We start from the raw sequence: 24921 nt of genomic DNA, 5'->3' as shown, positions 1-24921 counted from the left end.
TATCAATACACACAAATTCAAACCGTTTACATCATATTTTTTAAAGTTTATAAATTCAGAATTATCTAAGATTATACATATGCTAAAACGCTCACAATAGAAAGTGTAACTACACCTGCGCGATAAATGCTTAGGTATGTAGCTAAAATAAAACTGTTTTACCTGGCTACTTATAACTTGCAGGTAAAACAGTTTTACCTGGCTACTTATAACTTGCAGGTAAAACACTTTTACCTGGCTACTTATAACTTGCAGGTAAAACACTTTTACCTGGATACTTATAAGTTGCAGGTAAAACACTTTTACCTGGCTACTTATAACTTGCAGGTAAAACACTTTTACCTGGCTACTTATAACTTGCAGGTAAAAAACTTTTACCTGGCTACTTATAACTTGCAGGTAAAACACTTTTACCTGGCTACTTATAACTTGCAGGTAAAACACTTTTACCTGGCTACTTATAACATTCAGGTAAAACCCTTTTACCTGGCTACTTATAACTTGCAGGTAAAACACTTTTACCTGGATACTTGTAATTGCAGATAAAATACTTTTACCTGGCTACTTGTGCCTATCCACGTGATTCATACGAACAGTTTTATTTAATTAAGCAAACGTCACCACTGAGTCACAAGGGACGAGGGTTTGGTACCACTCTCCTGACAATTTCTTTCATACACGTTCACTGGTTGAAATATGCTCGAAGATAACGTCTCTCTTGGCTTTATATTGCTTTCGTTGTACTTTCTATATTACTGGTGTGTGTGTGTGTGTGTATTTGTGTGTGTGTTTATATGTACGACTATATATTTAACTGAAGATCTTGATCTGAAACGAGGCTGAATTGATTGCCAATGTGATGTCACATCCCGTGTAGGGAGCGGGGGGACGGGGAACTGTTGACATTTACCTGTACGTTTACCTGCTAAATTTTACGACCAAACTCGTGAATGGTTGTTACGTCAGTGATAGGGCCCCAGTTATTCTACGAGGCACCGACAGGGGTTAGTTAAGGTTAGCTCAAATCTTTTGTAATCCGGTCAAAACAAAAGGCGGCCTCTACTTCACCTACCATTTGACGTGGTCGAATGGTAGAGCATACGACTGCTAACCCGAAAGTCTCGAGGTCTAATCCTGGTTCATGTCCGTAGAACATCCCTGAGTCCACCCAGTTCTGATGTGTATCTGCCTCACGTTAGGGAAAGTAAAGGTGGCTGGGCATAGTGCTGACCATACTATCCCTTCATCCCTTGCTGAAGTGACAGAAACAAGCGAATCTTACCTCACTTGCCCCATTGACCGTCATCTGTCTTACAAAACGGTTGTCTTTAAATTGTGTTTTGCTTTGTTACTTTTGGTAAACAAAGAGCGACCTTACGGCAGTAATGGACTTAGTGACCTACAACGATTTGTTAATCTAGTAAAGCGAGTGTATCCTCCCCATTAGTGAACCGTTCGACTGGGTATGAAGTTAGTGGAAAAAAATAAAGACTGAATGTCACTCATAAACATTGACGCATTTTTAGTCAGACCTAGTCTGTATGGAGTGGAAGTCAAACAATAAACAAACGAAAACACTTGGTTTCAATGTGGGGTTTGTTTTTTGAGCTGTTGTTTGAATAACACTCGTGACGTCTGAGGGTCATCTTGAACTGACCATCAAAATCTTAGAATTTTGTCTCGATCTTCTTAAGGGGGAGAGTCGAGACAAGCTGAAGGGTCTCAGTTTTCTGACTGACTTAAGTGGGGGCTGACTACTGTACCTAGAAATGTAAACAAACAAAGTTCTGGAAAACCTTGCCGTACCTTCTCGACCTGTCAGTGTCAAGTACAAGGTCGTCTTTGGCAGTCACGTGATGTTCACCTCCCCCTCTCTCCCCTCCCCCCCCCCCTCCCTTTTTCTAGTAGGAGTGGCAGATATTTCAAATATTTTAATGGTTGTGGTAAAAGTTTTATGATGCGTTCTCGCGAGACAACTGCCAGGTCACGTGATGTAGGCTCGCAGTTACATGACGTCATAAATAACCGGCGAGATATCGCCTACCCCGTCGTCACACGGCAGCTTAACGCTACGCTATTTGGCCATTGATTTATTCGCGTCTCTTTCTTGCCTTGCCTTTTCTATTTTAGGATTTAATTTTATTTATGGATATTCCCTATAGGCGTATTTTAAAACTGGGTGGTGTGTTTAATTAAACGTGTTCGTAGTCCCAACTGTTTAGCATCCGCTTGGAGTTATATATTTAGCATGTATTGTTAGCTAGTACATATATTAGAATTATCATGTTATGAACTATACCCACCTAGTCTAAACCAACCCTAACTAACCAGCGACATTTACGTTAGACCAATGGTCGGCGTCCTTCATTCCCAGAGATACATTCGTCACTTTGATTTGTATTTTAAATGATCAAAGTCAATACAGGTCTATATAACGATTATCTTCATCTAATTCCTATAGTTTCACTAGTCAAAGTAAAATATGGAGAGCGTAGCTTGTATTGCGGTTACCTCAAGTAACTCTAACAAGCTGATCTCTGGCCGGCTCTTGTCTTTTGCTGTTTGATCTGATTCACAGTAACAGACCTTGAACATCTAGCTGGGTCATCCACTGTGTCAGGGGGGGGGGGGGGGGGGGGCGGCAGGGACGGCCAACAGTGTCACTTCACTGCGGTATCGTCCTTACCTTTGTTGACCATTCAGCCGTGGGGTGACGTCATGCGGCAATAAATCTGAAGGAGGTTTGAGATCCTCTTGTCACGGGCCTAGCCCGGCACATTTCAACAGCGCCACATTCCTGGGCGTGTAACGGAATCGTCACAGAGATAAAGTCATGATGTGTAGCATCGATACAGGCCGCGCCTCTGTGGCAGGTCAAAGGGTCACGGGTTCTTTTTAAAATAGGGGTCTTGGGTTATATTTAAGTGTTTGGCAGAGGTATTGTTTTGAGTGGGGGTTTTTTTCATCTTTTTCTTTTGAAACTAGGGTACTTATCTTGGAGTTAGGACCTTTCCTGGTTAATACTATTAGTCTACTATTGTAAAATTTGGACAAGAGTATAGTACAGGGGTCGGCAACCTGCGGCTCGCGAGCTTCACGCGGCTCTTTCGATATCAAGATGCGGCTCTCCAGCTCCTTTCACAAATACTAATAATCTTAATCAAAAAATAAAATACTTGAATTTAAAAAAAAAAGTTAGTGGCTTTTTAAAATTTGGGAAGTTTTGAAAATTGTAACTTTTGGCTCTTACGCTTCGAAAGGTTGCCGACCCCTGGTATAGTAGCGTATACAATGGTCATCTTATTATAAATCCTTATGCAGGCAATATTTTACTGGGACACGCGTAGTAGAGAAATGGCAAGGGCCTGTTGGGTTGGGTAATATCACCGCAACCTTAGGTACATGCATATTATCGTGGGAAATAGTTGACTGACTTCATGGCCAGGCATAGATTTGTGGGGTGTGTCTCATGCATTCGGTGTCAGTCAGATCATGCTTGTGGTGGGCTATTTACTGCATATGTTGTGTCTCATCATGCTTGTGGTCGGCTATATCCCGCATATCTTATGTTAGTTCATGCATTAAATGTGCCAGTCAGATGATGCACACAGTGCATTATTTTTGGTGCGCTAAATAAAATGACATACCAGGCATATCCATTTTTTATCCTGCTGTCAAATTCTTTATCTGGGCGTGTATTTTACATGAGCTTAAACGCATTGAAATGTAATACCTGTCTAGGTAAATCACATTAAAAATGTAAAACATTCTGAAGGGCCGAGTTGCCTCCCTGTATAGATGTGAACAGAGTAGTGTCCCATCTCTCCTACACAGTGTCATTTATATGAACGTTTTCCCTATCCGCTTATCTTCTTGTCAACTTGCCCAACAATATTGAATCGTGTTCCATTACAACGGAGACATGGTTGCTTGTAATGGAAGCTGTCGCATCAATCTCGGGTGTAGGCGGGCTGGGTGTATACACATCGCCTGAGGCTGAGTCTGTATCATAGCTAGACACAACTACAGAGTGTAGGCTGTGTATTTGTGAGGAACGGCGTGGTCGGGTGGTAGAGCTTACGACTGCTACCCTGAACGTCTCGTCCTCGGATCTCGGGCACGAGTTTGTCGGACGTTCCTGAGTCCACCCAGCTCTGATGGGTACCAGACTCACGTTAGGTAAACTAAGGCGGCAGGGCATAGTGCTGGCCACAACTATTCACCTGTATACCGAGGTCATTGAAACAATTCACCTGTATACCTAGATAATTGAAACAATTCACCTGTATACCGAGGTCATTGAAACAATTCACCTGTATACCGAGGTCATTGAAACAATTCACCTGTATACCGAGGTCATTGAAACAATTCACCTGTATACCGAGGTCATTGAAACAATTCACCTGTATACCGAGGTCATTGAAACAATTCACCTGTATACCGAGGTCATTGAAACAATTCACCTGTATACCGAGGTCATTGAAACAATTCACCTGTATACCGAGGTCATTGAAACAATTCACCTGTATACCCAGGTCATTGAAACAATTCACCTGTATACCTAGGTCATTGAAACAATTCACCTGTATACCCAGGTCATTGAAACAATTCACCTGTATACCGAGGTCATTGAAACAATTCACCTGTATACCCAGGTCATTGAAACAATTCACCTGTATACCATGGTCATTGAAACAATTCACCTGTATACCATGGTCATTGAAACAATTCACCTGTATACCGATGCCATTGAAACAATTCACCTGTATACCTAGGTAATTGAAACAATTCACCTGTATACCCAGGTCATTGAAACAATTCACCTGTATACCCAGGTCATTGAAACAATTCACCTGTATACCATGGTCATTGAAACAATTCACCTGTATACCTAGGTCATTGAAACAATTCACCTGTATACCTAGGTCATTGAAACAATTCACCTGTATACCCAGGTCATTGAAACAATTCACCTGTATACCATGGTCATTGAAACAATTCACCTGTATACCGATGCCATTGAAACAATTCACCTGTATACCTAGGTCATTGAAACAATTCACCTGTATACCTAGGTCATGCAACAATTCACCTGTATACCCAGGTCATTGAAACAATTCACCTGTATACCTAGGTCATTGAAACAATTCACCTGTATACCTAGGTCATGCAACAATTCACCTGTATACCCAGGTCATTGAAACAATTCACCTGTATACCCAGGTCATTGAAACAATTCACCTGTATACCCAGGTCATTGAAACAATTCACCTGTATACAGAGGTAATTGAAACAATTCACCTGTATACCCAGGTCATTGAAACAATTTACCTGTATACCCAGGTCATTGAAACAATTCACCTGTATACCCAGGTCATTGAAACAATTCACCTGTATACAGAGGTCATTGAAACAATTCACCTGTATACCCAGGTCATTGAAACAATTCACCTGTATACCATGGTCATTGAAACAATTCACCTGTATACCGATGCCATTGAAACAATTCACCTGTATACCTAGGTCATTGAAACAATTCACCTGTATACCCAGGTCATTGAAACAATTCACCTGTATACCCAGGTCATTGAAACAATTCACCTGTATACCCAGGTCATTGAAACAATTCACCTGTATACCGAGGTCATTGAAACAATTCACCTGTATACCCAGGTCATTGAAACAATTCACCTGTATACAGAGGTAATTGAAACAATTCACCTGTATACCGAGGTCATTGAAACAATTCACCTGTATACCGAGGTCATTGAAACAATTCACCTGTATACCGAGGTCATTGAAACAATTCACCTGTATACCGAGGTCATTGAAACAATTCACCTGTATACCCAGGTCATTGAAACAATTCACCTGTATACCCAGGTCATTGAAACAATTCACCTGTATACCCAGGTCATTGAAACAATTCACCTGTATACTGAGGTCATTGAAACAATTCACCTGTATACCTAGGTAATTGAAACAATTCACCTGTATACCGAGGTCATTGAAACAATTCACCTGTATACCGAGGTCATTGAAACAATTCACCTGTATACCGAGGTCATTGAAACAATTCACCTGTATACCGAGGTCATTGAAACAATTCACCTGTATACCTAGGTAATTGAAACAATTCACCTGTATACCGAGGTCATTGAAACAATTCACCTGTATACCGAGGTCATTGAAACAATTCACCTGTATACCGAGGTCATTGAAACAATTCACCTGTATACCGAGGTCATTGAAACAATTCACCTGTATACCATGGTCATTGAAACAATTCACCTGTATACCGAGGTCATTGAAACAATTCACCTGTATACCGAGGTCATTGAAACAATTCACCTGTATACCATGGTCATTGAAACAATTCACCTGTATACCCAGGTCATTGAAACAATTCACCTGTATACCGAGGTCATTGAAACAATTCACCTGTATACCTAGGTCATTGAAACAATTCACCTGTATACCCAGGTCATTGAAACAATTCACCTGTATACCGAGGTCATTGAAACAATTCACCTGTATACCGAGGTCATTGAAACAATTCACCTGTATACCGAGGTCATTGAAACAATTCACCTGTATACCCAGGTCATTGAAACAATTCACCTGTATACCTAGGTCATTGAAACAATTCACCTGTATACCCAGGTCATTGAAACAATTCACCTGTATACCCAGGTCATTGAAACAATTCACCTGTATACAGAGGTAATTGAAACAATTCACCTGTATACCCAGGTCATTGAAACAATTTACCTGTATACCCAGGTCATTGAAACAATTCACCTGTATACCCAGGTCATTGAAACAATTCACCTGTATACAGAGGTAATTGAAACAATTCACCTGTATACCTAGGTAATTGAAACAATTCACCTGTATACCGAGGTCATTGAAACAATTCACCTGTATACCCAGGTCATTGAAACAATTCACCTGTATACCGAGGTCATTGAAACAATTCACCTGCAATGTTCCCTCTAAGGACCAAGAGTGTGTGTGCAAAAAATATGTTGTGTGCGCGGTGCTAAAAATGACTTGGGCAAGTTAATATGTATTTTTAGTCTTGCAATTAAGCATAATAATGAAGGCATGCATTTTGATAAATTTATAGTATAATGTGTGTGACTTATGAAACGTATGCAATTAAATGGAGATACGAATACCATCAAAATAAATAAAAAACTAATAAAAACTTTCAGTTATACTTAGACAACAAGTTATATGGTCGACTTACTATGTTAAAGTAAGACAGTCATATGGTAATAATGATAATACCATAACGGTAATACAAACGCAATAGTTTAACATATGCAACATTTAATAAAGCTGACTTAAAAACAAATATTAGCTAACCTTTCAGGGGCATTTATTGCAATTTCTCGCGTCTAGCCTTGCATTGCTTCCACACCTTATAATAATATGCTTTGTTTAAATCCACATCCTCTCCAGCATTTAGATATAATTTAGTTTGCATCAGATTCTCCAAATGTGTGGCTTCAAGTCTATTTCGTGCTTGCACTTTTATTATGTTAATAAGGCTAAAACCTTGTTCGTAATCAGCACTGCATGCTTGGAAGGTACAATAATGTCACTTAACTTTGCCAGTGAGCTAAATTTTGTTATTTGTTTTGACAAATCTTGCATATTATGACATATAATTTACAGAAACAGATTTGAGTTTTTCACTTTATCGAAATTTGAAGTCATTGTATTGGATGGTAATTCACTGATCATTTGTTGTACGTAACCCGTCTTTGTACTTTACGCACAGTTCTTTGATATCTTTGACGCCGAACTCAAATGCATATTTTTTAAAACCTGTAGCATAAAAAAAGATGACAAAAACTGCAGTTCATCTCCTGGAAACCTAACATTTAAATGTTCGCAGACTGATTGTATGTACTGTGTGGTTTGCCTTGTGTCGATTCTTTCGTTTAACTCACACTTTTCTTGGCTTTAATGTTCAGTGTAGTGCTGTTACGCCTGTCTCCAGAGCTAAGGCATCACTTACAGTAAGCTGAGTTATTCCACTAAAAACGGTTTTGTAGAATACAGAATTGACTGGACGAAATTTAAAATAAAGGATTAGCATTTATGTACTGATATGCCATCAACTATAAGCGTGTGGAATGATGCTGCTCGAAGTTCTGTCAGTATGTTCTTTACAACAACTTCGTTAATTACTTGAAAAAACTCAAAGGCGTATTTCTTACTTCGCCAACTCGCTCAATGTACGTTTCAACCAGCAGACGTTTAAGGTCAGTTCCATGTGAGCTGTTGTACGAAATCGCAACATTTCCTACGTAAACGAGAGACAATAGTTGACGTTTACAGTAGTCAAGCGCCCATGATTCCCAGAGCTTTCCTGTGACCAATTCGTTGTTTATGTTGGTTTTGTTACAAGTAGTAGCAGCACAGAACTTACACTTCAGTCCAATCTCATCTGAATATTCGTAGATGCTTTCTAATTCAACCGAAACATTATATGATATGGCGTATCGGTTGTTACTATAACTTTGAGCCATTCCAGTTTAAACGAATCTATCGCTTTTTTTTTGTGCCACATTGTTGTACTGCTTGTTACACACATTTTTCTTTTCAACATTTTCAAATAGCACACAGTAGTGGACATTTATTCCTGATTTACCTAACCAGTCTGTGAATACTGAAACAGTTCGATCCAGGTGCACGTAATAATCCCAAGAATTGGATATATAGTATATAAATCCTTAAACCAAACAGAAAAAAAGACATCCACCTTTAGTAAAGTAGATTTTACATCTGATTTGGGTAAACCGTCTTAGTATCAGGAGGTGGGTGGGGGTTGGGAGATGGGGGAGGGCAGTGACAATAGAAAATAAAACCTTGCATGGTCAGCTAGTAGCCACAATCCCTTTCCGGTATTAGGTGTCAGTAAACCATTAAATCAAGCAGAGGGAGGGTCACCCAGACATCACATCGGTACCCGCCCCGCTCAGTTTAGAGTGAAGTCATTAACTGGACCTGTGGTATGACAACCAAGGTCACCCCCCCCCCCCCCCAAATCAATTATACCCCTTGGTTTCTGTTTATACATCAAAACACAAAGACTGTTCGTTTAACAAAACAGGCAATAAAAATGTCGCTTAATTCAAACCACTGGCCACATTTTTTTTTTGTGAATCAGGCTAGCCCGACGTTCTGATAATCTGTGCGCGGGGTCAGAAAATGTCTGCGCGGCACATTTGAAAGTACTGCGCGGCCGCGCAGCCGCGCAGCTTAGAGGGAACACTGTTCACCTGTATACCGAGGTCATTGAAACAGATGAACTTTACTTTATTTGTCCCATGTCGTGGGCATGAAAGGCACAAGATATTTTTGTGGTAATAAATTATGGTTGTTATTTTAGAAGACAACAGATTATGTCTAGACCGTAGAGCTTAGTTTGTTTTTTTTAATAATTTTTGTATTGTAATTAGTAATGATGGGTTTTAAAAAAAAAATGACAGCTCATCAATATTATCTTTACTATATTATTGTGGTTTTGTAATCCTAGTCTTATAAGTGTCGCAAGGGCCGGCTAGTGCCCTATGTTCCCTCTACGAGGAAAAATATCGTGTGCAGCGTACATTTTGTGTGCGCTGTGTTCTAAAAGTCTTATACAAGAATATGTTGTGTACAAAATGCCTGCGCGGCAGTTAAAAACTACTGCGCGGCCGCGCAACCGCGCAGCTTAGAGGGAACATAGCTGGTGCTCCATAACAGAAAAGTGAGCTAAAATATGTCCACCCGTAGCCTTGAACATCCTTTAGAGGGACAGCATTGAAAACACGATGACCTTTAACCCCCGGCGACATTCTTGTGGCCATAAATAGACCTTGTTGTGACATGTCCGGTAGCATTGATTACACAGGCACAAAATAAACTGTTGACAACCTATTCAGGTAACACGATACTGTGTCAGTGGTCCGTGTCTCTATGTCAATCCTTGTCGTCATTCGTTTGTTTTTTATATGCACCCACATATATTTTACCTGTCTGTCGTCTGACACCGATTATCGTGCTTGTGTATCGATACCGAATGTGTCACGATTCTCTGTCTCTCCGACACACCTTTAACAGCCTACCGATTTAGTCAGTTTATCGTGATATTTAGGGATACGGTGGCATCATATATAGGTTAACATAATGGCAGATATATACAAATGTTAGTAGCGGGTGTTTTAAATTGACTTTGTATGTCTTTTGACTCTGCAGGCTTTGAAAAAAAAGTCTAGCGGGAGGGGTATATTATAGGCACATGTCCTGTTTTTACATCAAACGTATTGTTGTTACTTTTATTGTTACACTTGCACATTTAAAAAAAAATATTAAAATATGTGTTCTGAAACAAAATTTTAACACTTTTTGTATCTTTACTTTTATTTTATATTTTAACGTATTTTAAATCTTATACATTCTTTAATTATGTATATTTTATTATTTATAGAAAAAAAATCGTTCACAAGTTTAGATAAAATATCGATCTCAATATCTATCACGAACCACTACGAATACACCCGCCAATCCTTCGTTCCGCGCCGCCGCGCGCTGCGCATGCCCGCTACAGCCATTGTTTGCGTCGGAATTGAAAGGCGACAATGGCCCGGGTGTTCTCTAAACAGTCATGCATGTGGCATGCCTTATGAATGAAGACGTGTATTTTTAGCCTGCCGTGTTTACTTCGGTATAAGAGGGTCTCGGCCACACCCGGGGTCTTCAGTTGTATCTAGCAGACGACAGGATTCACACGGATATAGATCTACATATAGTTCATGCGTGTGAATATTTTAAAGCGAAGTTTATTTACGTTTTTCATTGACTGACAGTATGTATTTTAATATAGACTAGATTCTAAGTGTTTAGTTTAAGTATAGTCTTAGCATTTATTAAAAGTGATTAGCGGCCTTAACAGGATAGTACCAATAGGTAGCATGTTTACATTTAATGTGTTAGATCTATCTATAGGCATAGTCTATATTAAATTATACAGCTAGGCTACTTATTTTAGTGGGGTTTTTTAAAGGAACTGTTTAGTGTTATGTTTAATCGTAAGTATGTAACTAACTGGTGAATGTTTACGTTGCTAGGAAACAAAAAAAAAAAAAGACAAATAAAATAATGAGTATTGTATTGGTGTACGCGTTTAGCCGAGGCTCGGCGTGTCATGTGTCAACCCATAACACATGGGCCGCCTGTACGTTGTTTACCGGTCTGTTTGGTTATTGGATATAGAAAGATCGAACTGCCCGATCAATATTATAATACTCGACACACACATTTTTACACAATTTATTTCTAGGTAGCTAGCTAATGGGAGGGGGGGGGGGGGGGCAGTACCCTTGTGATTTCAGTAAAAATACAAATCGTGGTATATGAATATGGGATGTGTTATTGTATATTTTATTCTGATCAGGTGGATGCTTGCTAGATGTTGGGGGCCAGGTCTAGATTCTATACAGAGCTAGATGTTGATGTTAAGTGATCAGTTTATCAGCTTACTTGAGGGTTTAGTTAGACACTCTTCTTACACTATGGGCTAGCTTGGTGTTGGGAGCCAGTTCTAGCTTCTACACAGCTTCTACTTTTGGTGTTAAAAATATCTACTATTAGTTTCTGTAAGGATTTAGACACTGTGACCGTTTAGCTAGAGTTGTTGGTATATACACGTCGTCACTCGGTAAAAAAAAAAGTTTATAAATAATTCAGGTGAGTTGTACGGTATGACAGGTGGGGTTATTTATTATTGAACTGGCCCAGGTCCGGCTATAAGGCTGGTGCATTGATCTTTGCCTCATCGATCTGTATGTGTACCTGGTAACTGTGAATCTAACAGTGCCATCCCTCGCTATCTAGTTATAGAACGTTCTAGTGCAGGAAATGTGCGGCCTTGAATCTTGTAGCAGCAGTCACGTGACTGACTACAGCAGTGTCTTAAAATCTATTAATATCTGTGTACGGCTGTTTCCTTTTCTCTGACCACGACCTTCACGCTTAACTATCCAATTAGTTGTGGTCATCTTATGTTCCACGATTGACCAGTGACTGAACATGTTGATCCGGGCTGTGTAGTCTAGGCCCATGTGTGTCGCCACGGGACGCTGTGTTGGTCAGCGCACGAGCTGGACACGAGTGTCAACCAGTTCCTGGTCGTTTTTACCTTAACCCCTGGCGTTTCTTTCAACAGTTTTAAACCGTTCACTTCACTGGGGATTCTCTACCCAGTTTTTCTTTCTTCGTCTACTGACCAATCGCCGCGCGGCTGTTATTTCCTACATCACCCACTAGAATTCACTAGATCATGCGGCAATCAAGTGTCCCCTTGATTGATTCTAAGGGGTCATCCATTTATGACGTCCACAATTTTTTTGGATTTTGGACCCCCCCCCCCCCTCCCCGTCCACAAAAATCCACTTTTTCCCTTATACAAGTCCATATGCGTCCAGTCAGTTTTTTTCGGCCCCCCCCCCCCCCCCCCCCGCGTGTGGACGTCATAAATGGATGACCCCTAATACAAATATCTCATTACAATCATCAAAACAACATGGCTGTTGGTAAAATAAAATACAGATATCCAAAATTGAAGGGAGGTTAATCCTGCTTATTTAAAAATAATGTTTAACGTTTGTGAAGACCTTGTTCCAAGTAAAATCAGCGCATAATTTGATCATTTGACGAAATATTATATTGTTACAGATAGCTCCAATCTCACTGTTAGCTAGCAATCAAAATTGTTTCATGTTCATTTTTAAAGCGTTGCTGTTTCAGCATTCTAGCCGTTACGTTTACGTGCCATGCTATTTGTAAATATGCTAATGATGTGTTCGTGTCAACGTTTTCATAATATTTGATCACTGTTCGTTCTTGTTAGTTTAAGTATAAATATGCGTTCATTACCTAGTGGTGTTAGCTAAGGTATCTCATCATCATGTATGCATACCAACCTGCGTTATAAATATCTGACCATTACCGATTCACGGCAGGTCACATAAAAATATCCTCGGCTCAAATAGCCTGCGTGTTGTGTGCATCAGAGATTAGCCGGCCTGGATTAGCTGGGCATGCAGTGTAACTCTAGATTCAACACTCGTGTGGTGTGCGGGGGACTTGTGTTGACACTGGTTGTTTCAGTGCTGCACCCATCTTGCCCCAGCTCATGACCTGCCCATCTGTTGTTCCCCCTATTCTGTCACAACTTTCATGCCCTGTCCATCTGTTCCCTGTTTGGTTCCCCCTATTCTGTCACAACTTTCATGCCCTGTCCATCTGTTCCCTGTTTGGTTTCCCCTATTATGCCGCAACTTTCATGCCCTGCCCATGTTCCGTGTTTGGTTCCCCTACATCGTTCTTTCAACAAAAACCCATTACTATTGTTGATCCTTGACCTGTTACTGAAGTCTAGTAGACATTATTTAGGTTGGCTGTTGGTTGAACTAACGACTCGTGAATACTCGATCACTGGCGTGTCACATGTGACCACTGAGTTTGAACAAAAACATATTTTGGGCTGGTGTTTTTTAAAACACAACAATAAACATGTGTCCACGTAAGAAACAGAAGTAGCTCTGCCTCCAATCTTAACTTCAGCAACTATGTATTACGCTATTCTTCTCTACTAGTTAAATGTCTTTCCTGTTGCGTTCTACCGCCCTTACAAAAGCCTCTGTTTCAAGCTATACAACACCATCTATTTGCTGACGTTAATGACTATCTTGGCATTTATTAGCAAGCTAATTAGACGTTGGTATTCTATATGATTTTTCTTTCTTTATATAAATGCACCCTTAATGACATCTCTTCACCATGACTGTCTCTTGAGTTTGGATTTTAGAACATGTGTGTATGTACACTAGGCTAATGGCAGGCAGGTAAAGACGTTAACTTCTGGGTTTTTAATACCAGGGTAATGTGTAGCTTTATAATGACAGGTATAGGAGCTTCTTTCTTTATATAAATGCACCCTTAATGACATCTCTTCACCATGACTGTCTCTTGAGTTTGGATTTTAGAACATGTGTGTATGTACACTAGGCTAATGGCAGGCAGGTAAAGACGTTAACTTCTGGGTTTTTAATACCAGGGTAATGTGTAGCTTTATAATGACAGGTATAGGAGCTTTGCTTATAATGACAGGTACAGGGGTAATCTCTGGTTTATAATGATAGAGGGCTAACCCCTGGTCTGTGTGCAACTGCACATCAACATACGAGTGATCTGCACATCAAAATATGAGTAACCTAGACCAGCAGGCGACAAAAGGCAACAATCGGATGAGGTGACTTAAGCTCCCCTGTAATTAACCCCATAAGCTGCTTTCAAAGCCGTGGTGATCCAGTTCCCCGTAGGGCGCGCCCTGGTCGTTCTGCCTTATTACAGCGTCGTGTTGGTTGTATAGCACGTACCGTACCTGTCGAGATAGACACTCAAGGGGAGATAACCCATTCTGTTTTAGTTTTCCCTAAACACGCAATGTCGTGTTTCATGTCAAATAATGTCTACAGTATGGAGTAGCAGAATAAAAGCTAGATGTTTACAAATGTTTTACTTAGATCTACCAGGTTGCGACAGATCTAAGCTACAATCTCGTACTTTAAAGACTACTCAATTCTAAAATGCTTCTGTACACTTAAAAAAAAAAAACCCACTCTAACAACCATACAAAATGACCTGTAAATTGGTTTTGGCTTGGTTACTGCTTGCCTACGGCCGACTGTCCACAAAGAGAGCCGAAGCTTGAGATAGCCTGGACCCACTAAGCTGACCAGTGATGTTTGCTTGAACCTCACACACACACATGTCCAACTGAGAATAGCCAGTCCTGATTTACCATGCACTCAGCGAAGGCTGCCCTGTTCCCCTTAATTAGCATACAGGCTGATCGAGTTCATTAAAAAAAACACCGCCTTCTCTTTTAGTTTATTCAGAGGCTCGTAGGTCCAGTGTTACGTTTTTCTTTTACTCTATAGACTAGTAGAGTTATTGTTACTTAACGTGTAATAGTCTTTAGAGGGACATTGTTACCTAACGTATTTTGGTCCATAGACAGTTACTTTTTGTGTGTTAATGAACTTAGCTAGACAATAGTGTGGTATGTTTAAGGTTGGTTACCTGGTACTTTACTGCAACTTGTCTCACTCCCCCCCCCCCCCCCCGTCAGTTGTTAAAAATAAATGCGTGGCTTGTGTGTGTCCATCGATCGTCTCCCTCACGAGTGTATGTAATTATATGAATCTCGAGATCAGAATAGACTTAATGTCTGACTTTAAAACAGTGCTGCAGCAAACTGTAAGCTTTGTCACTTGTGAAAACGTTGGCTTTTTTTTATTTTTTTAGAAATAACAGATTTATTCTAGAGATTATCTGCCCCCCCCCAACCCCCACGCACTTTACCCCCCCCCCCCTCCCAACCCCACACACACCTTTGACCCCCCCCCCCCCCCCCCAGCGCTACACACCTTTCCCCCTGCCCTCCCACCTCCAATCACCTGGGCCTGTACACCTTCAGCTTGAAACAATCGCCCTGCATGTCAACCCCGCCCTGTTCTACCTGTCCGTTGTCAGCATGCCGCGATTAGCCCGGGGCTTTGATCTCTCCCCTTCCCCACACCACATACATACAGATGTATCTAGGTGTGTTCTAACTAGTCCTACCCACACCAGGGCGGTTAAACTAACCGACCCTACCCACACCAGGGCAGTTAACCTAACCAACCCTCCCCACACCAGGGCGGTTAAACTAACCAACCCTCCCCACACCAGGGCGGTAAAACTAACCAACCCTCCCCACACCAGGGCGGTTAAACTAACCAACCCTCCCCACACTAGGGCGGTTAAACTAACCAACCCTCCCCACACCAGGGCGGTTAAACTAACCAACCCTCCCCACACCAGGGCGGTTAAACTAACCAACCCTCCCCACACCAGGGCGGTTAAACTAACCAACCCTCCCCACACCAGGGCGGTTAAACTAACCAACCCTCCCCACACCAGGGCGGTTAAACTAACCAACCCCTCCCCACACCAGGGCGGTTAAACTAACCAACCCTCCCCACACCAGGGCGGTTAAACTAACCAACCCTACCCACACTAGGGCGGTTAAACTAACCAACCCTCCCCACACCAGGGCGGTTAAACTAACCAACCCTACCCACACTAGGGCGGTTAAACTAACCAACCCTACCCACACCACAGTGGTTAAACTAACCAACCCTACCCACACCAGTGCGGTTAAACTAACCAACCCTACCCACACCAGGGCGGCTATCCAGCCTGCCCCACCCATAGCGTGCACCTACCAGCCGACGCCCACCGTGTGAGCAAATCGTTACATGCTGCACGACTTTGTCGCTTCAGGTCAGCCAACATCACGTCAACACAAATAATGACAGGTGAACACAAATCTATAGGCGATCGATACATTGTTTAGCCTAACATCCCATCATTTTCTTCCCCATCCCGTGGTTTTTATCTTTGAAAATAGCAGGTCTTGGTTGATATTAGGGCGCCGGTTAATATTTAAACCCTATGCATTTTTAAAATACCTTACTGTATTGTATGTGGGAAAAGTGGTATCGAAATCTTCTTGATATTCGATGTATTACTGTAATCTGATACAGCATGTATTCATGTTTCTTTACACATCATCTATATAGCATAATAGCTTCAAATAACTTGTAAACTGGTTTTGTTTCTTTTCAAACCACCTGTATAAGAAATACACAAGGTACCAGAACTTAAATGCACTAGCCTGCTATTATTTCTCATTGTGTTTTTCATTTCCCCCAGACACGACAGGCTCGATGACCCGTCTCCTGTACACGCCGCACCGTGGTGCTGACCTCCGCACCCCCAGCACCACCGGCTTCATCAGCCGCAGCACCAGCAGCACCAGCAGCCCCAGCCTGCAGGGCTTCTACCTCAGCAAGAACAACAACACCAAAGGTGTCGGCAACCACAACACCACCAAAGGTGTCGGCAACCACAACCACCACCTCCAGCAGACACGCCTGCTCAGCTGCAGCACTAGCAACATCATGTCTTTACGTGAGGCGCCGGGCCGGGCGGGCGCCCCCGTCTCCAGGAGCCACTCGTTTGGCGGCGTCTCTATCGGCTCCAACTGTTCGGGCTCCTCGGCCCCCACAGTGCTGGGCGACACGGTCAAGAGGAGTCCTCGGGTGTACGCCAAGCCACAGCTCGGGTCTAAAGCCTTCAAGAAGTCGCCCAAAGTTCCCAAAGTCCCCAGGCCGAGCAGAGCGTTGATGGTGTTTGACAGCGTCAAGAAGGGCATCGGGTGAGTGACGTATTAATGTTATATTATGGACATTTAAAAACAAATCAACTCTTGTAGCCCTCTCCTCCTTGAAGTCAATAGCCCATAACATCCCAGATGACACAAATAAACTCATCTGTCAGATTGACAAGTTTTTGTATTTTTCCCTACTTTCATCCAGGACTTTTAAAAAAAAATCCTTCTTTAAAATGGTTCCAATGCAATAGGAATACCATTTGTGTGTATGAAAACTCGTTTCTTTCCCTCACCTATTAAACCCCGTTCGGTCACTGCACTAAATGTCTAAGATGAAATGCGTTAAGTGTTAACAGCCGAACCCACTGAAGCGAATGGTTTGTTGTTTCCACGCACGGTGTATTTCACTGGCCATACACACACATAGATCTCTAGATCCCATTTGCAACATACAGCTTGTCTTGTATTGTTTTACGGCATGTATCAGAACCTTCAACCTAACAAAACTTTCAGTTCCCATTTGTACACATTCAGTCTGTTGCTAGTCCTACTAGTACATGCTAGTTTTTTATTTCGCTTTTTCTTTTCTGGGAGAAGTTGGACGTGTAAGGGGGGAAGGGGGTACATTTTCATTCATGTAATGAAGTGGACTCGACAGAAGACGACAGCATAATGACGACTTAAACAGACCCGCGTTAGCTGGCGATTGATTGGTTCACGTAGGCCGCGCTCTGGACGTCATCATCGTCTCGAGAACGAAAGGTCGGAGGTCACACAAATGACAGCCCATTCGTGGCTTCCTCACGCCTACAATTATGTTTTCTGTCACCCACATCCACTGATTACTATAGAAAGTCTTGTGTATTCACCCGTCCCCATAGATCGATCGTCTTTTAGTGCTGACATGTTGGTCAATACTGTGGCTCTCCTCCTACAATTGGTTCTATAGTTCTATCAACACAAGCTAACCTTTTCCCAACTAGTCCCACCCTACTACACACACTCAACACATACACATAGTTCCACTCGCACACTGACTACACTATAGACAGACCAAACCCAAGACATTCACTCATTGATGGACCCGACTACTCATACACCAGATTGATGAGCTGACCTCTGGCTAGCGGCTAGCCTTGTGTCCACACCTATGAAAACTGTCCTCTAAATCCCACATGCCCTGCCGTCATACACCAGATAGATGAGCTGACCTCTGGCTAGCCTTGTGTCCACACCTATGAAAACTGTCCTCTAAATCCCACATGCCCTGCCGTCATACACCAGATAGATGAGCTGACCTCTGGCTAGCCTTGTGTCCACACCTATGAAAACTGTCCTCTAAATCCCACATGCCCTGCCGTCATTAGGCCTAGCAGTCAATTATTTACACTCAGCTCTCGACGACGGCCTTGAGCTCTTTATATGATGAATTAAAGATGGCGCCAATTTTACGACAGTTTGGATTGTTTCTTTAATCTTGCTGTCCTTACTGTTTGATATATATATATATATATATATATATATATATATATATATATATATATATATATATATATATATCATAATATATATATATCATAACGCTGGAAATGGGTCAGTGTTTTTAAAATAGTGTACAAAAAACAGCGGCTGTTTTCATTCTAAATGTCTACGTATTTTATACTGTGACATGTGTAAGACAATGTGACAGTTGACATTTTATTGACAGCCGTGGAAGTGAGCTAAGAAATGTCCGTGACTCTACCGTGACGATGACGTGCGGTTAACCGTCCCAGTACCGTGGGTTATGTTGGCATTATTGTAGGCAAACATCCCCTCTGATGTTAGCGAGGTGCCCGTTGTTTGACGCTCGTCTGTGATGTCTGATTTGTTTTCTTCTCAAATGTTTGTTAGGGGTCAACAGAGCACACACCCCCCCCCCCCCCTCCCAACCACAAACTACTTGTTCTGGACAGTGGCGTGCTTTATATTCTGAATCTATGGACAGCCGACTTTCATTTTCTCGGGTATATTTAGTTTCTCATGAACGTTTGATTTCCGTCTAGTTTCTCATGAACATTTGACTTTCATCTATTTTCTCATGAACATTTGCCTTTCATCTAGTTTCTCATGAGCTTTTGACTTTCGTCTAGTTTCTCATAAACATTTGACTTTCATCTAATTTCTCATGAACATTTGACTTTCATTTAGTTTCACATGAACATTTGACTTTCGTCTAATTTCTCATGAACATTTGACTTTCGTCTAATTTCTCATGAACATTTGACTTTCGTCTAGTTTCTCATTGTGGCCGTGTGCTGGGTGTTGTAAAGCCCTGCCATTGTGGCCGTGTGCTGGGTGTTGTAAAGCCCTGCCATCCAGGTAGCCAAAGCTGCCACCTGTCGCCACACAATGCAGATCGAACAGGTTTGCCGTCTATTCAGGTGACCTGCCTTCGTTTTTGGTGACCTTGACCTTCTAGCCCCGTAAACAAAGCGTTTTGTTTTAATCCAAACTCAATCACTAGCAGAGCAAGACAAACCTGGCACAAACACTGGCTTGTAGATGGGAGTTTGCCACACACCTCTTGTCTTTAGTGAGTGTATGGTCCGTTGTAACATTGTCACTTGTCTTGTCTTATTGTCGGTATGGTCCGTTTTATCCCTGATGCGCAGTGTCGCTAGTCTTGTCTTAATGGGCTGGTGCTGTTTTATTTGCGATACTTCTTTCAACTCACATTTAGTTCACTCAGTATTCGTCCACAATTTTGTACACGTTTTCAACACAGTAGATCTATTCGCCATAGACATTGATAGCGTTTAATGTGACATTGACAAAGCCTTTACCGAGACAGTAGCAAAAGATACTAACTGCTTACAGTAGCACAAGGTACTAACTGCTTACAGTAGCACAAGGTACTAACTGCTTACAGTAGCACAAGGTACTAACTGCTGACAGCAGAACGGGGTATCGATGAGAGTAACACGGGGCATCTGCCAGTAGCACGGAGCATCGTTGACAGTTGCACTGAGCATCGGTAAAGTGGCACTTTGTATCTTTAGCTGGATTGACGTCCACCGTACGGTTAGCTTGCCTTAGTTAGGCCAACTTCGTTTATCCTAGTGGGTTCTCGGTCTAGTGGTTGTAGTTAACGTAGGATGTTATGTACCTACCACTTTATCCCAGTATGTTTTCTGTGTGTTTATTTCTCCCCCTTAGTTAAGTACGCAATAGCCTGTACATAATGAGTTACAGATAGCATGTTACGTAACGCTGTGGCTGTAATTAATGATTGTTGACAGGTCAGGTTTCCACGCTTGTAATGGATCGGATTGTGTGGTCACGTAATCCCCACCCACCCTCCCCCGTCTAGTATGGTCGCGTAATGCCCACCCACCCTGCCCCAATAGTGTGGTCACGTAATGCCCACCCACCCACCCCCGTCTAGTATGGTCGCGTAATGCCCACCCACCCTGCCCCAATAGTGTGGTCACGTAATGCCCACCCACCCACCCCCGTCTAGTATGGTCGCGTAATGCCCACCCACCCTGCCCCAATAGTGTGGTCACTTAATTCCCACCCACCCACCCCCAACCCCTCAGAACTAGTGTGGTCACGTAATCCCCACCCGCCACCCACCCTCCCCCCAACCCCTCAGAACGATTAAGTTTCGATATTAGCTGGTTGGTAAGGGGGTGGGTACAGTTCTTCGATATTTTTGTGGTGGTACCTAAGCTAGTGCTGGTAGTTTTAATGGTGGTAGTTTTAATGCTGGTAGTTTTAATGCTGGTAGTTTTAATGCTGGTAGTTTTAATGCTGGTAGCTCTAGTGGTGGTAGTTTTTGCCTACTTGCTGATGTGTGAAAGCTCGGGTGAAGAGAGTTCATTGACCTGGTCGTCTGCTGGCAGTTCTGTACCACGTAGCGCGTGACGGCGTCCATGTAGTTTTTTTAAAGCCATTATAGCAGCGCCGATAAAAACTGGTTTCAATGAGAGTTGTGTGTTCAGGCTTTGTTACCATGGTTACCTGTCTAGTTTAACCTATTTGCTTCATTTTTTTTAAGCTGTGAATTTCAAAAGAAAATTTTACGCATATTTAAATAGTAGCTTTAAAAAAATAATTATTTTACAGACCTTTAAAAAAAAGTCAATTGTAACGCCATTCCCAATTAATTCATGGAATGAATCATATCTAGATAACATATGGATCAGTTGTAAATTATCTTTTTTTTTTTCCGTTTCACCAGTTGTTTCTGATTGACCTTTTGACCTTGAAGCCCCGCCTTTAATCCGCTTATTGACGTGCTCCAGCTGCAACACGTTTCACGTCAACCCTGTACAACCATATCAAAGTATTTTTACGTACAGAAGATAAAGATAACATGATGGAAATATATGAAAGCGGTTTCTCTTTAGACGCATATTCCTCCTGTGGACAGGGGGCATAACTCGGCATCTTGATGAAACTATACTTAATTGTTCTTTCTCTGTCATACGGTCTTAATCTCCATAAAAAAGAGTTTTTGGGAGTAAGTGGCTTTGATTTGACATTGATGGTTTTCCCTTGTTCCACCTTAAGAAGTTTATGAAGCCTCAAAGAAACGTTTTTTTTTTAAACTGGATATTCAGCGTTGGTCAGGGGAAATAATTGTCTTTCATAATTATCCCCCTTTTTCATTCCTGCTTCTCTGTTTCAGTCTAACATTTATAAGCGCTGTTTTTAATTCTAAAACTATTTATTTAATAAAACATTTTAACACTATTTTGTTTATTGCTAATTATATTTGTTTAAAGTTTGTTCTGAAAGCCTTGGATTTTGTTTACAAGTGTCTGTATTGAAGAATGGGTTAGTTCAGCTCACCACCCCCTTCCCCCATCCCCTAACAATCTGCCACAAGCTGTAATATTGAAGAATGGGTTAGTTTAGCTAACCACCCCCTTCCCCCCTCCCCTAACAATCTGCCACAAGCTGTAATACCCCTGGCACCAAGGCAGCTGGGAACACTTAGACAGATTAAGTGAGATCCCAGAGAGATTAAATGTGGTTATCGTGGAATTAAATGTGGTACTAAGGGAATTAAATGTGATTATAAGGGAATTAAATGTGGTACTAAGGGAATAAAATGTGGTACTAAGGGAATAAAATGTGATTATATATTTGAGATCAATCAATTGGTTCCTCCCTATGGTGGATTTTAAAATACTGAGGCTGTGGATGTGATAGAATACACACTTTGATTGTGTGGCAGAACACTAGAGCCATTGGACAACCACACAATGTTTTACTTACTGTAGTTTAGTTGTAGTTGTAAATGTGTAGGTTAGCAATACATACAAATGAAGCCTTCTGAGATTTTAATACTTATTTTTTAACATATATTGAATAAGCTAACGTAATATATTTAGATTACTGGTACCTTAAGATGACCAACACTGAACTTAATGTTTAGATATTCCCAGCTAATATTATTATTATTATTTTGTTTTTCAGGGAGTTTATTCAGGCAACCCATGAAGATATTGCACAGCTGATGGCAAGTGAAAGTGGGACCTCTACAGCACAGGTGTGTAGACAGGCTAGGGACAGGACACAGATATTTAGTCCATTGTTGATGGGTGGGGTGTAGGTTGCTAGTGGCTACACTAAGTCCATAGCTTCAAGTACTAAACTAGTGGTGATGTATTTTGTAGGGTAAACTTTTGCTTCATATACTAGTGGTAGAGAGTAACTGGCTTTGTGTACTAAATAGGTGTTGGGATAATCAATCTTTGCTTCCACTGTCTAAAAGAGAAATATTTTCATCTTTAATCTGTTCTTTCAAGGAAATACCTCCCCCTGCTGTTAATTCTTTTTAATTAAGAAAATTTGCTTTTAATTCTAATCAACTTACACCTGCTTTAAAAAAAATAATAATGATTGTATTCAATAAATTGTATGTCAGAACAGTTAGTAAATTAGTAATGTTTTAATTGTATTATTTAATAAAACATCTCAAATTGTAAGATAGTATTTTACCAGTAACATATCACAGCAGCACCTTGTAACAGAAAGGTGATCTGTTGATGCAGGTAACATTTTCTTGCTCAATCCCAACCTGCGGACTGCCACATTTCTTGTCCGTGCCTGGTTTAAAAACTGGCTTATCAGAATAAAGATAATAATCCATTTTGTGATTGATGTTGTGTCAAATGGGATGCATTCCATTTTTGTTGGCACAAGCCAGGGAAACAAGCAATGACAATTGTTTTCTTGCCATCCCTAGGGAAAAGTACACGAAACAGATAAGGTAAATAACTCCCAGCATGCTGTGTAGAGCCCCTGAGTTGTCTTCACTTGCTGTTGTAACATTCACTGAGTGTTGATACTTTGTTGCACTAAAAATGTCTTGAGTGTTTCCTAAAGGCTTACACAAACTGAAAATATGAGACCGCTGTAGTGAGGTGTATTTTTGTAACATTTTTAGTTGAACCAGTGGCTTTCTATTGATTTACCAGCTATCCATTTTTTTTTTAAATCATCATTTAATCACATAAATATTTTACTCCTTTTTTTAAAAACTGCTTTTTGGTCATTGGTTTTATAGCTATAAATTAATAAATTGTAAACAAATTTGTTGCATGTTACTTCAGTCAAACAGAAATATTGGTTTTTAAATATTTTTTTAGATCAGCTTTTTAAAAAAAAGTATTTGCTGTTGTAGGCTTATATCATATATGAAAAGTGTCTTTGTAATATAAGGAAAAGGTTGATTTTGCCTTCCTGGTTATATCAGTGTTTATATTTTAACCATGTGAGTTTGCACCCTGTACTAACTGTAACACAGTATTTATCCCACATATCGCATGCAGTTTTGTATTTTCCACACACACATTCATATAATTATTTTATCAATATTCAAACCATTTTAATGAAGATAAAATTTAATACTTTTTAAACTGTTAATCCAGCATTGTCTGTAGGCAAGTATTTTATTGCATAAACATTATGATTAATCTGTTCAGTAGGTCCACACCCCCTCCCACTCCAGGCCAAACTAAATTTATACGTGGAATACTAAAGTTGTTAATACTCACCCCAAACTCTTTAGAAATAAAAATAAAATTTGTATCTAAATGTTAAAGCTTATATGTACTTGTATTTTTGTGTTTCTTCTTGTATCAAACTGTCCTATCTTTTAATAAATGGACATAAATTTGTCTCACTGTTCACTTGATGGACCAACTTTTTTGTCTACAGCAAATCAAAGCAGCTGAGCGTTATTTGAAGAGGTTAGAATTTCATTTGGCTAAAATTGATGAGCTCCATGACTGCTATGTCTTGAACCAGCAGCTGAGAGAAGGTGAGTTAGTGTGAAGTTGTGTGAAAGTGAGTTTGTGTGAAGGTGAGTTGTGTGAAGTTGTGTGAAAGTGAGTTTGTGTGAAGGTGACTTGTGTGAAGTTGTGTGAAAGTGAGTTTGTGTGAAGGTGACTTGTGTGAAGTTGTGTGAAGGTGACTTGTTTGAAGTTGTGTGAAAGTGAGTTTGTGTGAAGGTGACTTGTGTGAAGTTGTGTGAAAGTGAGTTTGTGTGAAGGTGACTTGTTTGAAGTTGTGTGAAAGTGAGTTAGCATGAAGGTGAGTTAGTGTGAAGTTGTGTGAAAGTGAGTTTGTGTGAAGGTGACTTG

At 40.9% G+C, this 24921-nt stretch overlaps 1 protein-coding gene across 4 annotated transcripts in view; it reads left to right on the top strand.

Moving 5' to 3' along the window:
* The window catches only part of LOC131945012 (rho family-interacting cell polarization regulator 2), a 65532-nt gene that overhangs the window by 28048 nt on the left and 12563 nt on the right, over positions 1 to 24921 (top strand). For 2 of the 4 annotated variants that reach the window (XM_059305957.1, XM_059305954.1), the window contains 4 exons: positions 16822 to 17326; positions 22751 to 22823; positions 23523 to 23546; positions 24497 to 24599. In XM_059305957.1, the coding sequence (XP_059161940.1) occupies positions 16836 to 17326; positions 22751 to 22823; positions 23523 to 23546; positions 24497 to 24599 (691 nt within the window). In that variant the 5' untranslated portion in view covers positions 16822 to 16835. Of the gene's footprint in view, positions 1 to 10651; positions 10865 to 16821; positions 17327 to 22750; positions 22824 to 23522; positions 23547 to 24496; positions 24600 to 24921 lie in introns of those variants that run through there. The other 2 variants (XM_059305956.1, XM_059305955.1) reach the window with 2 other exon arrangements.

Source organism: Physella acuta, unplaced genomic scaffold (genome assembly GCF_028476545.2).
Source record: "Physella acuta isolate Inbredline_101_S28 unplaced genomic scaffold, ASM2847654v3 ptg000519l, whole genome shotgun sequence".
In the NCBI taxonomy this organism is placed as follows: Eukaryota; Metazoa; Mollusca; class Gastropoda; family Physidae; genus Physella; species Physella acuta.
The sequence above is the reverse complement of the archived record's forward strand: the minus strand, read 5'-3'. Positions and strand labels throughout refer to the sequence as shown.